The sequence below is a fragment of the Pinus tabuliformis genome, chromosome 3_2, assembly GCF_031772625.1.
Source record: "Pinus tabuliformis cultivar Carrire ecotype Pingquan chromosome 3_2, CPIR1, whole genome shotgun sequence".
Lineage (NCBI taxonomy): Eukaryota > Viridiplantae > Streptophyta > Pinopsida > Pinales > Pinaceae > Pinus > Pinus tabuliformis.
This window is the reverse complement of record NC_142302.1, coordinates 282,818,297-282,830,341: the sequence shown is the minus strand read 5'-3', so window position 1 is coordinate 282,830,341 and position 12,045 is coordinate 282,818,297. Positions and strand designations below refer to the sequence as shown.

The window sequence follows — 12,045 nt, the reverse complement described above, 5'->3', positions numbered from 1 at the left end:
ATAAGTTTAATCAATGGGGGAACTCTGATGAGGAGAGTATCCAAGTATTTGAATTTTCTCATAATATTATATCAAATTTCTTAAACAATTTTTATATTTTATTTTTTCATAATTAAATTAACTTAGTATATGTTTTGGAACAAGGCCTCCAAGGCTAGGCTTGCAAAATGAAGAGTTGTGCATCACAACAGCCAGAAAGGTCTATAGGCCTTGATTTGTACCTTTGTAAGTATATTTAATATACTAAATGATATTTTTTTATTTCCTAGGAAAAGGTAAATGATTGCATGTTAATTAGTTTAACTAGTCCATCTCCCATGTTTTGATACAAGGACAAATATATCGTCATCCAACAAGCTTTGAAAAGGACATGTTACAAAACAGGAAGTGGACCAACTTTTTTATATGGATGGAGAATGAAGTATTAATAGTTCACTTTTAATGAGTTAGTTGGATATTTTTTTGTTTCTATGTCAATTTAATTTTTTTGTAACATAGAGTAGAGGCAACATACCCTTGTTTTCCATATTTACCCAATGAAACTTTTTGTACATTCTAATTGTAAAAATTTTTGAAGATGGTTGGAACATGATAGGATAAATGGAATCCTCCTAGGGTAATATATCAGTGTAATATTACCACCATATTGGTGGAATGTTGCTTGTTAGCACATAATCTAGCAGGACCCATGGAAGGGAAAACCTAAGGGACAACTACTAGACTAAGTGACAAAAATGGGACAATGAACCATTATCAATATAACAACACAAACACCAGTGGGACTACTGAAAATCGATTCCAAACACCAAAGTAAATATCCCATATTGTTTAGGGGCTTTCACTGATGGGAGGAGTCCCGGGATGACGCTAACAAAATCAGGATTTTCCATGTAGTACCCTTCGTGAAGCTATAAGCCATTAGGGTAAATCCCATGGGACTAGGATTGATGATTAACCCCCCATTTAAAGTGATGGAACACCACTATAGTCAAAACCATTCCTCCTTCCAATTCACCCAACAAGCACAAAGTGCCCAAGGTGAAACAACCATAAGCTCCTGATTGCTCAATGAAAAACATACTTTTAGGATTGGATTTCCCACCTTAAAAGACATTCTCTCAACAAATGGGTGAGGCTACATATGACTGGCTCAGGGAGAAAATATCAAATGGCACAATACATCAGCTAGAATAGTGGTTTTCAGGGGTTCTCACTACCCGGTGACGAAAAATCTAGGAGAAAAAGTCTCCTATAGGGTCACCCAATTTTGGTGAGTAACATTTCCCACCATACCTTGTGTTGTGACCCTAGAGATAGTTCCTCGCTAAAAGGAAAGAAATGTTTAGTGCATCCACAACACTATTTCAAAACTTTTAAAAGATTGTTAAAATTTTATTAAAATGTTTCAAGACGTGATATATTTTCCCTGTGTAACAGAACTTAATCTTAGAGATGAATATTTATTCCCAAATTGGCCTTATATTAGCAAGACTCTAATTATTTTGTTGGAAAGTAGAACTGACATTGTTCTACAGAAATGGTGGTATAAGACTAAGGCTTCACGACCCAACAAAGTGATTGAAGCAAACAATAAAACAAACACAAGTAACAATGGCATTTTCAACCATCGAGAGGGCTTCTCACCCTCATCATCATACATTTCTCAACCTTTTTCAAAAACATTCAACCTAGTTTCAAAGGCAGCACCACTGATGTTGGAGGGCTTTTCTTCGGAATTATCAACTGATGCTAGTTCTTTTTATTCAACCTCATCGATTTCCCCATAATGAGTGGATAAACATACAAATGTCATTTGGCCTTCGAGGGATTATATTTCCTTAATCTCTATGACTTTGGTAAGTCCACTTTCCAACTCACATTCCAAAAACCCGTGCTTCCCACAACTTTTTCACCCAAATTCCAACTCTAGGTCTCTTTCTCAATGATAACGGAAAAATGAGGGCCATGGAGATAGAAAATTAGACTGAGGACCATAGGGTGGAAGGATTTTGGTCTCACGGCCAAGATTAGGAAACTAATCCGGAAAGGTTAATAACTCACCTTCCTCGTTTAATTCAAGGTTAGGTTCCCTTCCCTCAATCAAATTCTAAATAGCCCTAGTTTCAAAAAGAACCTTGTCTGCCTTTTAGGCTATGGTGTGGATTGAAACTCATTCACCTCCATATAATCCATCGAAACTTCTTTTATTGGAGAATCTACTTCCAAACACCTGTTAGGTGTCAAAACCATCCCTCCAAGTGTTCTAGTTCAGTTTCACTTAGTTCAGTTTAAGTCGAGTTTCACTAAAGTAATTTATAACTAATGTTTCCAATGTAATATTATTAAATTAAGTGATTATACTGAAAAAAAAATTCCTCTACTCCAACCTTTTGTTCTCTTCAATTTTTGTGATGGTATGAGATCTTAGCCTGCGTGAGACTCTTTGACAGGAGCGGAAGAGAAGATAAGCTAGTTCTGTGTGAGTGAAGTGAGAGCATAGGACTAATGCAGATTTCTATGGACTAACGCGGTTCTGATGACTTGTGTATGCATTAACAACACTACCTTCAAGGTTGTAGGGTAGGTTAATTCGACTACCCTTCACTCAAAAAAAATTCTTCTTCTTATTTGCTGCTCTTTCAAACAGAACGAAGAGAGAGAGGTAAAGAGAATAGGAAACGGTGCATAAGACTCTTGGTGAGAGCAGCAGAAGTTTGAAGAAACCTATTGTGAAGAAGTAGCAAAGAGAGGGAGCCAGTTTTGAAGAAGGTCGTCATATTTTTCAAATATTTCTTTTCCAACCAGAGTAATGCACCCCAGTAGTTCAGGAGTTGGGTTATTAACGCTCACACAAAGTACCAGAGTCGTGTTAGTGTTACTAACACTCAACGGCATTGCAAGAACACGTGTCATTTTCATATACTTACATTGTTTCTGCTCCAACACAGCCTCTGTTTATCCCACAGAGCAATACCCGTAATATTAAAAAAAAAAGGAGCTGCACCAACTCACGCGGAAAGAGGCCGTCAAAGTTAAAAAAAATCAAAGGAGCCTCCTCGAATCTTTTAAGAAAGTCAACAAATTTTATTTCAAAGTCTTCATCCTCTTATGTCATCGTATTTTTTTGAAGGCTCATGTTTAATGAGTTTCAAAGTTTAGAAGTTTTTAAAAGGTTCTTTTATTTAAAAAAAGAGGAGTGTTTTTTGGTTAATGATTTGTATTAAAAATGAGCTTATTGTATGGGACAACTTTAAGGATTTAAAAAAAAAAAAAGTGTTGTTCAAAATTGTTGATAGTATTGAAATATTGTAAGGATTTTTGAAATCTTTTGAGAAAGCATTGGTTTTAAAAATTTGTAGACTTATTTTTTTCCAAAGTTGTGTAGCATAGAAGTGTGTTGCTATGTTTGAAGTTTGATTTCTTTGTTGAGCCGAATTTTGTGAGTATTCAAATGGGAAAATCCAAGAGGCTAATATGGTCAAAGGGACAATAGGATATGTTTGAGATCTATTTAGATCTGGAAGTGAAGAGGAAAAAGGATGCCTTGCATTGAAATGCATAAAATAATCTATGGATGATAGCATTCTTCCCCTCATTTCACATGGCAAGACAACAAAGGATGCCTCAGATACCCTTGAGAGGACTTTTGGTATAAGGGGGGGCACGAAAGTTGAAGCTGAAAGCGGATCTATAGCAGCAGATCTACATCGAGATGAAATTTTTGTTGAATCCCACTATGCTTAGCCACAAGTGGATGATGTACGTGAAGAAGTTACAGAAGTAGCAGAGAAGGAGCATGCAAATGCTCATGAACCCAATGTGCACAACCACAAGTGGACGAAAACTTGGTGAATCTAGCAACATAGCTTGTTGACCACAATATCCTAATTCTAGCAACAGAGCTTGCTCATGGCAATATGATGAATCCAGAAACAAAGCTTGTTGATGAAAATTTGGTGAATAGAGCAACAAAGCTTGTTGATGATAGTAAAATTGTCATTCGAGCAATCAATGCTATGGTGAATCCAGTAATTAATATTGTTGACGTAAAATTTAATGAAGAATTGTGGACTAATGATGAATGGTTGTAAGTGATGCAACAAAAACATCATATATATATATGATGTTATTCAGTGAGAAAAGCCCACTTGAGTCAGTTGAAGACAACCTGTTTTCAGAAGCACAGGTCAGTACATAAGTGGAAGAGACAAAGATAGAGATAGAGATAAAGGTAGAGGCAAACAAATAAGCCCACAAAGAGGAAACAAAGACAGAAAAAGAGGCAGAGAAAGAAGCGCAATAGGACAAATCTTTCATTGCAGAGCAAAGTAACAAAACCAATGTGCTTATGCAAATAGTTTTAATTCTAAAACTGATTTCAAGTGTGCAGGTACACAAAATGATTATGAAGAAGAGTTAAATTTCCTTCAAGCATGGCTTGTAACAACATGTCTAGATAAGGTCTCCATAGAAGTTATGGAAATGAATGTTGAAGACACCATGCATGATGAAGAAATTAATGAAATTTTCACGTATTGGAGTCCTAAAGAGATGAAATTGTATTATGGTGTTATTTTGCAGTAGATTGATGATGAAAAGCACACTACAAAAGAGAATATGTGGCAATAGCCCACATACAAGTTGTTTTTTTAAGAAGTCAAATATATGCTTAGACAACGTGGAAGAATGGAAGACATGCACCAACAAGAAATTGAGGTTTGAAGGATACAACAAATAGAAAATGCTGAAATAATTTAGAGGCTGTACGATCTGGAAAAAGAGAAGAAGAAAAGTTGAAGTCAATTTTTAAATTGTAAACCTAGCTGAGACATAGACCAACAGATATCCTAATTGAATTTTATGTGGTTGTAATTAAGTGGAGGTGTTGGAGAATCTAATCCCAACCAGGTGTTACGTGTAAGTGTTACGTGTCAAAACCATCCCTCCAAGTGTCCTAGTTCATTTTCAGTTAGTCGAGTTTAAGTCAAGTTTCACTCAAATCATTTATTACTCATGTTTCCAATGAAATATTATTTAAGTGATTTGTAATACCGAGAAGAGAAGTCCTATGCTCCAAAGTTTTGTTCTCTTCAATTTTTGTCATCTTCATGCTCTTCTCTTGCATGGTGGGCATCTTCCACCATAGGCTCATAAAGGGCTGAACTTTGGGGCCTCAGTGATTTCACTATGACTTTGGTGGGTGATTGCATCTTAGGAGGATGCGCAACAATCTCATGTTTGTCCATTAAAATCCTCTTTCTGGGTTAGCAACCTTAGAAGTAGCTGAGAATTTTGGGGTCATAAATATTTTCATTCCTTTGGGTGTAGGGAACCTCAGACTTGCAGATTTATGAGGTTGTATGTTATAAATTCCATTGGGATTCTATTATGTTATAAATTCCTTTGGGATTCTATTATGTGGTTTTCCGTACTATCGTTATAAAATAGGATTCTATTATGTGTTGACTGTGAGCTTGAATTAATAAACATCTCTCATTTCAGAAACAAAGTTCTGACATCTCTGTGTCTTTTATATATAAGATGAAAATTAGTAATTTGTGTAAAATCTAGTCTTCATCAATTTTTAAGTTCAACTGCACACAATTTTTAAGTTCAACTGCGCTCCAAGATAAGAGTAGGTAATGAAAGTTACACTATGTCACTAGTTATCCATATTCAATCAAATCTCAGGCTGCATACATATGTATATATACGCAAGTATTCAAGCAAGTCTGGGAGATATATATGTATATATACACATGTGTGCACACAGTGCTGGGAGAGCGTGTCCCGTTTCATTGATGGCCATACAAAATATTTTTATATGGCACATACAGTGCATACTGCATATCATTACAATATCCAATTGATCATGAGCTAGCTTTCCACAAATAATAAAATGAACCAGACGATTTCAAGGCTACGAATAGAACGATTACCATTTCCTGCAACTTCTTAAGCTGTTGCTCGTGTGCTTTTTGAATATTTTCTATATAAATCTGTACTTGTTCATTCGAGTCGACATCCTTGTGCTTACTTGACCATTCCTGCAGAAATATACGAGAATTAATTAGCAAAGAGGTCTCTCAATATTCATTGCCATTATATTTGAATTCTGAAAATTGCACACATACCTGAGCTTCGCGGAACAACTCGTTAGAATAGGGAATGCCTCCATTTTGAGCAATTATATTGTCTATTTGCTTCAGCAATTCAGTTCTCTGCTTTTCCTTCACTGTTTCTGATGTGGTTTTATTATCGAAAAGGACCTTTCCATCATTGCACTTCCGTAGAATCTCCTGCAGTCATCAGCATAGGTTTATATATATAAACAGGTCATTATCTAAATATATTGGTTTGGAAAAAGGAAAGCATATAACATAGACTGATTCCAATTTATTGAAGACACTTTGCTAACTCACTTCCATTTCCATGGAAACGAAGGAACAATAAGTTATAAAGCGCAGAATAGTTGTATTTTTTTGCTAGCCCATATCATATGATCAAGGACAGTTGGCCTAAAATTAATAGGCAAAATAGCATGTTAGATTATTATTGAATATATCATGATGAAGAAGATCGTTAAAGTTCACTACGATTTATAAAAGTGATTTGTAAGAGAATAGTTAAAGTTTATCAAGATTTATAAAATTTAATTATTATTAAGCTGTTTATTTTATTAGTATTTATTTTATTTAGGAATCAAACCACTCACTTATTACACTTTTTTTTATTATTTATAAAATATAAAATTATTGAATACATAATTATGAGGAGGATGGTTAAGGTTTATTAAGATTTATATAATTTACTAAATTAATTAAAAAAAATAATATTTTTCTTTGATTTTTATATTTAAATGAAATTTTCAAAAACATTATTTAAAAAAAAAAATTAAATTGATATTATAAAAGGATTTAATTTTTTTTAAATAAATTAAATTCTCAGGATTAAAATTTATTTAACAATCTGTCAAATTGAAAAGTAAAGTGTTAATTTTCAGCCATATAAAAAAACTCCAATCCAAGTCACCTACCATTAAAACAAGTAAACTATATTAAACTAAATCTTTATTCATAAACAGTAATGATAAGACTACTCAAATTCAAGAGTCCCCAATTAAGACAACATTCACAAATCAAAATTATAATACACTGGCATTAAAACAACTCTATTAAACGAAATCTTTATTGCTAAGGAGTATATATCTTAATGATAGGATTACTCAATTCAACACTGGAAAATTAAGATAACATTAAGAAATCAAGATTATAATAAATTGATATTAAGCATATTATAGTAATTTTTAATAATAAATAGCTAGTATTGAACTTTATTTCAAATTATTGTTTTAGTTTAGTCTATTCATTATTAAATTAAGAATATAATAGAGTCACATTAAACATATATATATATATATATATATAGATAGATATATCTATATATATATATATATATAAAATGTTTATCTATATATATATATATATATATATATATATATATAATATTATTATAATATTGATTATATTTCATTTGAAATGCTTAATCAAGGAAGATATAAAATAGTAACATTATCATTTCAAATTCAGTTATCATAGCCTTTTTAAACTCTTTCACTAACAAATCACTTGAAGATGTGTATATCAAGTCATCTACATATAATCACACATTTATTATATCATTACCATTTGACTTGATATATAATGTGTGTTCATTTTCACTCCTATTAAACCCCTTTTTCAAAAAATAAGTGCCAATTCTACTGTACCATGCTCTTGGAGCTTGTTTAAGCCCATAAAGATCCTTTTTTAGTTTGTAGACTTTGTGTCCATTTCATGCTTCTTCATATAGTTGGGGCTAGTGAACATATACATCTTCATTTAACATCAAATTGATAAACTAGCCATTTATATTGTGCTCCCAATGCTAAAATAGTTCAGATTGTATCAAATATTGCAACACGAGCATATGTTTCATTGTAGTCAATACCTGGTTGAGCATATTCCTTTGCTAATAACCTTGCTTTGTGCCTTTGTATTGATCCATCAGCTCCATCCTTGGTTTTATACAACCATTTCACCCCAATGACTTTTTTTGACAACAATACTTGGAGTTTTTTGTTGCACATCATGATTCCAGTGCCATTCTTCCTTCTCATCAAATAACACATCACCACTAATCATTAATTTTTTAGTTTCTAGTTTGTACAATCTATAACCTTTGGTTTCCTCACAATATCCAATAAAAATGCATTTCACACTTTTATCATCAAGCTTTCTTCTCTTTTCAGTAGGAACACGAGCATAGGCAAATGCAACCAAAGACTCTTAAATGAGAAATATTGGGTTTTCTTCCACACCATGCTTCATAAGGGGTAATATTCTGTTGGGCGTCTATTAAGAAAATAAACAAATGTAGTTACAACTTCAGCCCAAAAAATGTTTGGAAGGTTTTTACTTTTCATCATGCTCCTAGTCATCTCAACAATTGTTCTATTCTTACTCTCAACAATGCTATTCTATTGGCGAGTATAACTAGCTGTCAATTTCCTTTGAATACCATTCATTTTACAATAAGAATCAAACTTATTAGAAGTGAATTCTCCCCCTCTATCTTTGCATAATGTTTTTAGACAATAACCACTTTGCTTTTCCACAAGAGCTTTAAATTGTTAAAATATGACAAATGCATCAAATTTTTCTTTAATGAAATATACTCATGTTCTTCTACTAAAATCATCCATAAAAATAATGAAATACTTATTTTTGTTGAGAGACAAGGTATGCATAGGACCACATATATCTGCATGCAATAGTTCCAATGGTTTACTTGCTCTCCATGATTTTCCTACTCGAAATGAATCTCTATTCTTCTTACCAAGAATATTCAAATGTCCATACCTTATGTGCTATAGCCACTAACTATCATCATAAGCAACATTTAATGTTGTACTTTCTTCATAAGGGAGATTGAAAGCCGAAATTTTGGTTTGCATCATATTAGTCTTACCAATAATTTTATTGTGATCATTTTTATCATGGATTATGCATTGCTTGTCCTTGAAAACAATTAAATATCACTTTTCAAGGAGTTGCCCCACACTCAACAAATTATGTGCTAGACCAGGAACATATAAAACATCATTAATGTGATTTAGTTTTACTTGTTTTGTCTTCACAACGATTGTTCCCTTACCTTTAGTTTCAATTGGCTTGTCATCTCCCCATAGTACATCAAATTTTGTAAATTCATCTATCTCTACATGTGATTGCTACAACAACTATCCATAATCCACACCTCTTTGGAAACATTATTAGTTGAATGAGAAGCCAAGAATGAAGTGCCAACCTCTTCTTTTTCTTCAGAAAAAATAGCTTGTTGTTTTTGTTTTTTCTAGCAATTTCTTTCATAATGGGCAAATGTTTTACAATAAAAACACTGAACTTGGGATTTGTTAAATCTTTTACCTCCATCACTTTCATAATTACATCTTCCTTTGTTGTATGCACAAAAAAATCCGTCCTAGACCTCTGCCTCCTCTATATGTTTGTCCTCTTCCTCTTCCTCTTCCAAAAGTGTTTTCGCTTTCCTCGTGAGAGGAACCACTTTTGTCTTTCAAAATATTTCCTCTTGCTTGAAAATCTTGCTCAGTAGATTTTTCAGAAGATCAATTGACTTAGATCCTTAGACACCTCAATATCAACAACAACCCCATCAAATTTTTCTTGCAAACTTCTTAAAATCTTCTCAACAATTTTTTGATCTTTTAAATCTTCTCCATAAGACCTAATTTCATTCACTATACCCATAACTCTATTGAGAAAATCTTGAATAGATTCAGAGTTTTCATGCACAAAGTTTCAAATTATCTTCTTAAGAACTGCAACTTAACAATTTTTACCCATGCCTCCTTTGATTTTGTTACTCCAACTAGTTTGCTGCAAAGCATCTCATGCCTCCTTTGATTTTGTTACTCCAACTAGTGTTGGAAAAATAGAGTCATGCACTGCTTGCTTGATTAGGAAGAGAGAATTTGAATCTTTCTTATGGTTTTCCTTTAGTTGGTTTCTTTGGTCTTGAGTCCAGTTGGCAAGTGTATGAACATCTGGTTCTGTATATCCATTCTCTACTAAATCCCACAAATCTTGTGAGAAAAACAATGTTTTCATCTTAATGCTCCAAAAACCAAAGTTATCACCTTTAAACAATGGTATTTGTGGCTGAGAAATATTCATATTGTTGGGCATTGCTACTAACTGTTGAGCACTCCCACCAATAACTTGAATCTGCACAAGCTTCACAAAATTATGAAAACTCTTGCGAATGGCTTTCACAAACTTTTGAAACCTCCTACCAACAACACACACTTTACATACCATGTTAAATCTATGAAGAGCATACATATGAAAACATAAACAAAACTAATGAACAAAAATAAGAGAAGTCTAATTCTAAACTCTCATTGGAATCTCATATTGAATACATTATTATATAGCTGACATATTTCTAATTTGATTAATATTATTATATAGGGGACATATTTCTAATTTGATTATCCATTATCTTACTACTATATTGTCCCTAATAATTTATTGAATGATCACTCACTACATCTATTAATTTGTTGTCCTAATTCTTATAACTCCTAACACAAAATTTGATGGCTAATTTTTCACCAATTACATAACTCAATTTAAGCAATGGAAAAGTAAAAAAAGTAAAAAAAGAAAGGAAGTCAACAAAATGTTAAAGAAAATAGATTTGAGATTCTTGGACTCTTTGGTACGAAAGGGGAGAAACAGTGTCCTATTACACATATAAGTTTGGTACACTGCATAGTTAGAAAATCAAAGAAACTAAAGAGCCTAGGAAGTTGCTTCAAGGAAGGAATTTATTAAGAGCGTATGAAGTTCCAAAAGGCATTTATTCTTGGAAAATAGTTTAGACTCCGACGAGCATGACAAGAATGCCAAAGACATTAGGGACCATGGGCAGCTCAAGGCAGCGAGTAAGCATAAATTTTTATGTCAAGTTGAAAACTTAAGGAGATGTGTATAAATGGGAATTTATGGCATAGACATTGCCCTTTTAAACTTCAGACAACAACGTGATTCTAAGGGGGGCTACTTGATATCACGAGGTAACTAGCAAACCATCCAGAACCAATTTATGGGTCTATCGAAAATGTAATACTACGGTCGTAGCAGAACAAAGAAGAGAAGCAAAAATAAAATAATGTCTCCCTCCTAATGCTTTTAACACTTTTATGTACATGCATGCCTCACTTTGTATGATAAAAGGCTATAGTGGAACACCATTTGTTTAGGCATATAACACTAGCCATATTCTATTTCTGTATGCAAGGTGAAGGACATTGCCATTTTTGTTGAGAAACAATCATTGCACAAACAGTTCAGCATTATGCCATTTATTTGTGAACATAGTTTACAAAATCTATTTTAGGGTTAAACTCTTTTTCATGAAAAATTCAGAGATGATTGATTTATTTTATTTTTATATTTAACATAAGTATAAGAACTAACCTGAATGTCAAGTGGGATCTCACGCAAGTAGTCTTCTAATGTCTCTTCATTTGCTTCCAACTTATCACCACCAGTAAAGATAACTACCATGTAATTGAGAATATTTTCACCAAACAACATTTGCAAGGTCTCCAAAGTAGTTGCTTCTTCTGGGGTATACCGATTTCTAACGGAAAGTACGAAAAGAACTGCATGGAAACCCTCCTTTGAGAGGTCAATACATTTGGAAATTTCTTTTCCGATAACATTTGGATTAACAATTGGGTCAAATAGACTTGCAATGGAGAACTTTTAACTTATCTTATTGCTAATTTTACAACATTTACTCATTGAGACGACACTGCCAACTTTACATGATTTGTTCATTGAGTCAACACATTCATAGTTGAAGCTCCAAATTACAAAATCAAATCATGCCCAAAACTTATTGATATTAAAAAAAAAGCCATCCAAAACAAAAAGGAATCATGATACTACACCTTTGAAAGGTACAAAAAGTTAA

The 12,045-nt window shown here is 33.0% G+C and overlaps 1 protein-coding gene across 1 annotated transcript in view; it reads right to left on the bottom strand.

The window, feature by feature from the left end:
• Window positions 1-12,045, bottom strand: part of LOC149180728 (immune-associated nucleotide-binding protein 1-like) — a 199,271-nt gene that overhangs the window by 16,174 nt on the left and 171,052 nt on the right. The window contains exons 3-5 of the mRNA XM_089413972.1: window positions 11,544-11,817; window positions 6,135-6,299; window positions 5,940-6,047 (exon numbers count right to left, since the gene is read on the bottom strand). Coding sequence (XP_089270098.1) covers window positions 5,940-6,047; window positions 6,135-6,299; window positions 11,544-11,817 — 547 coding nt within the window. The remainder of the gene's footprint in view (window positions 1-5,939; window positions 6,048-6,134; window positions 6,300-11,543; window positions 11,818-12,045) is intronic.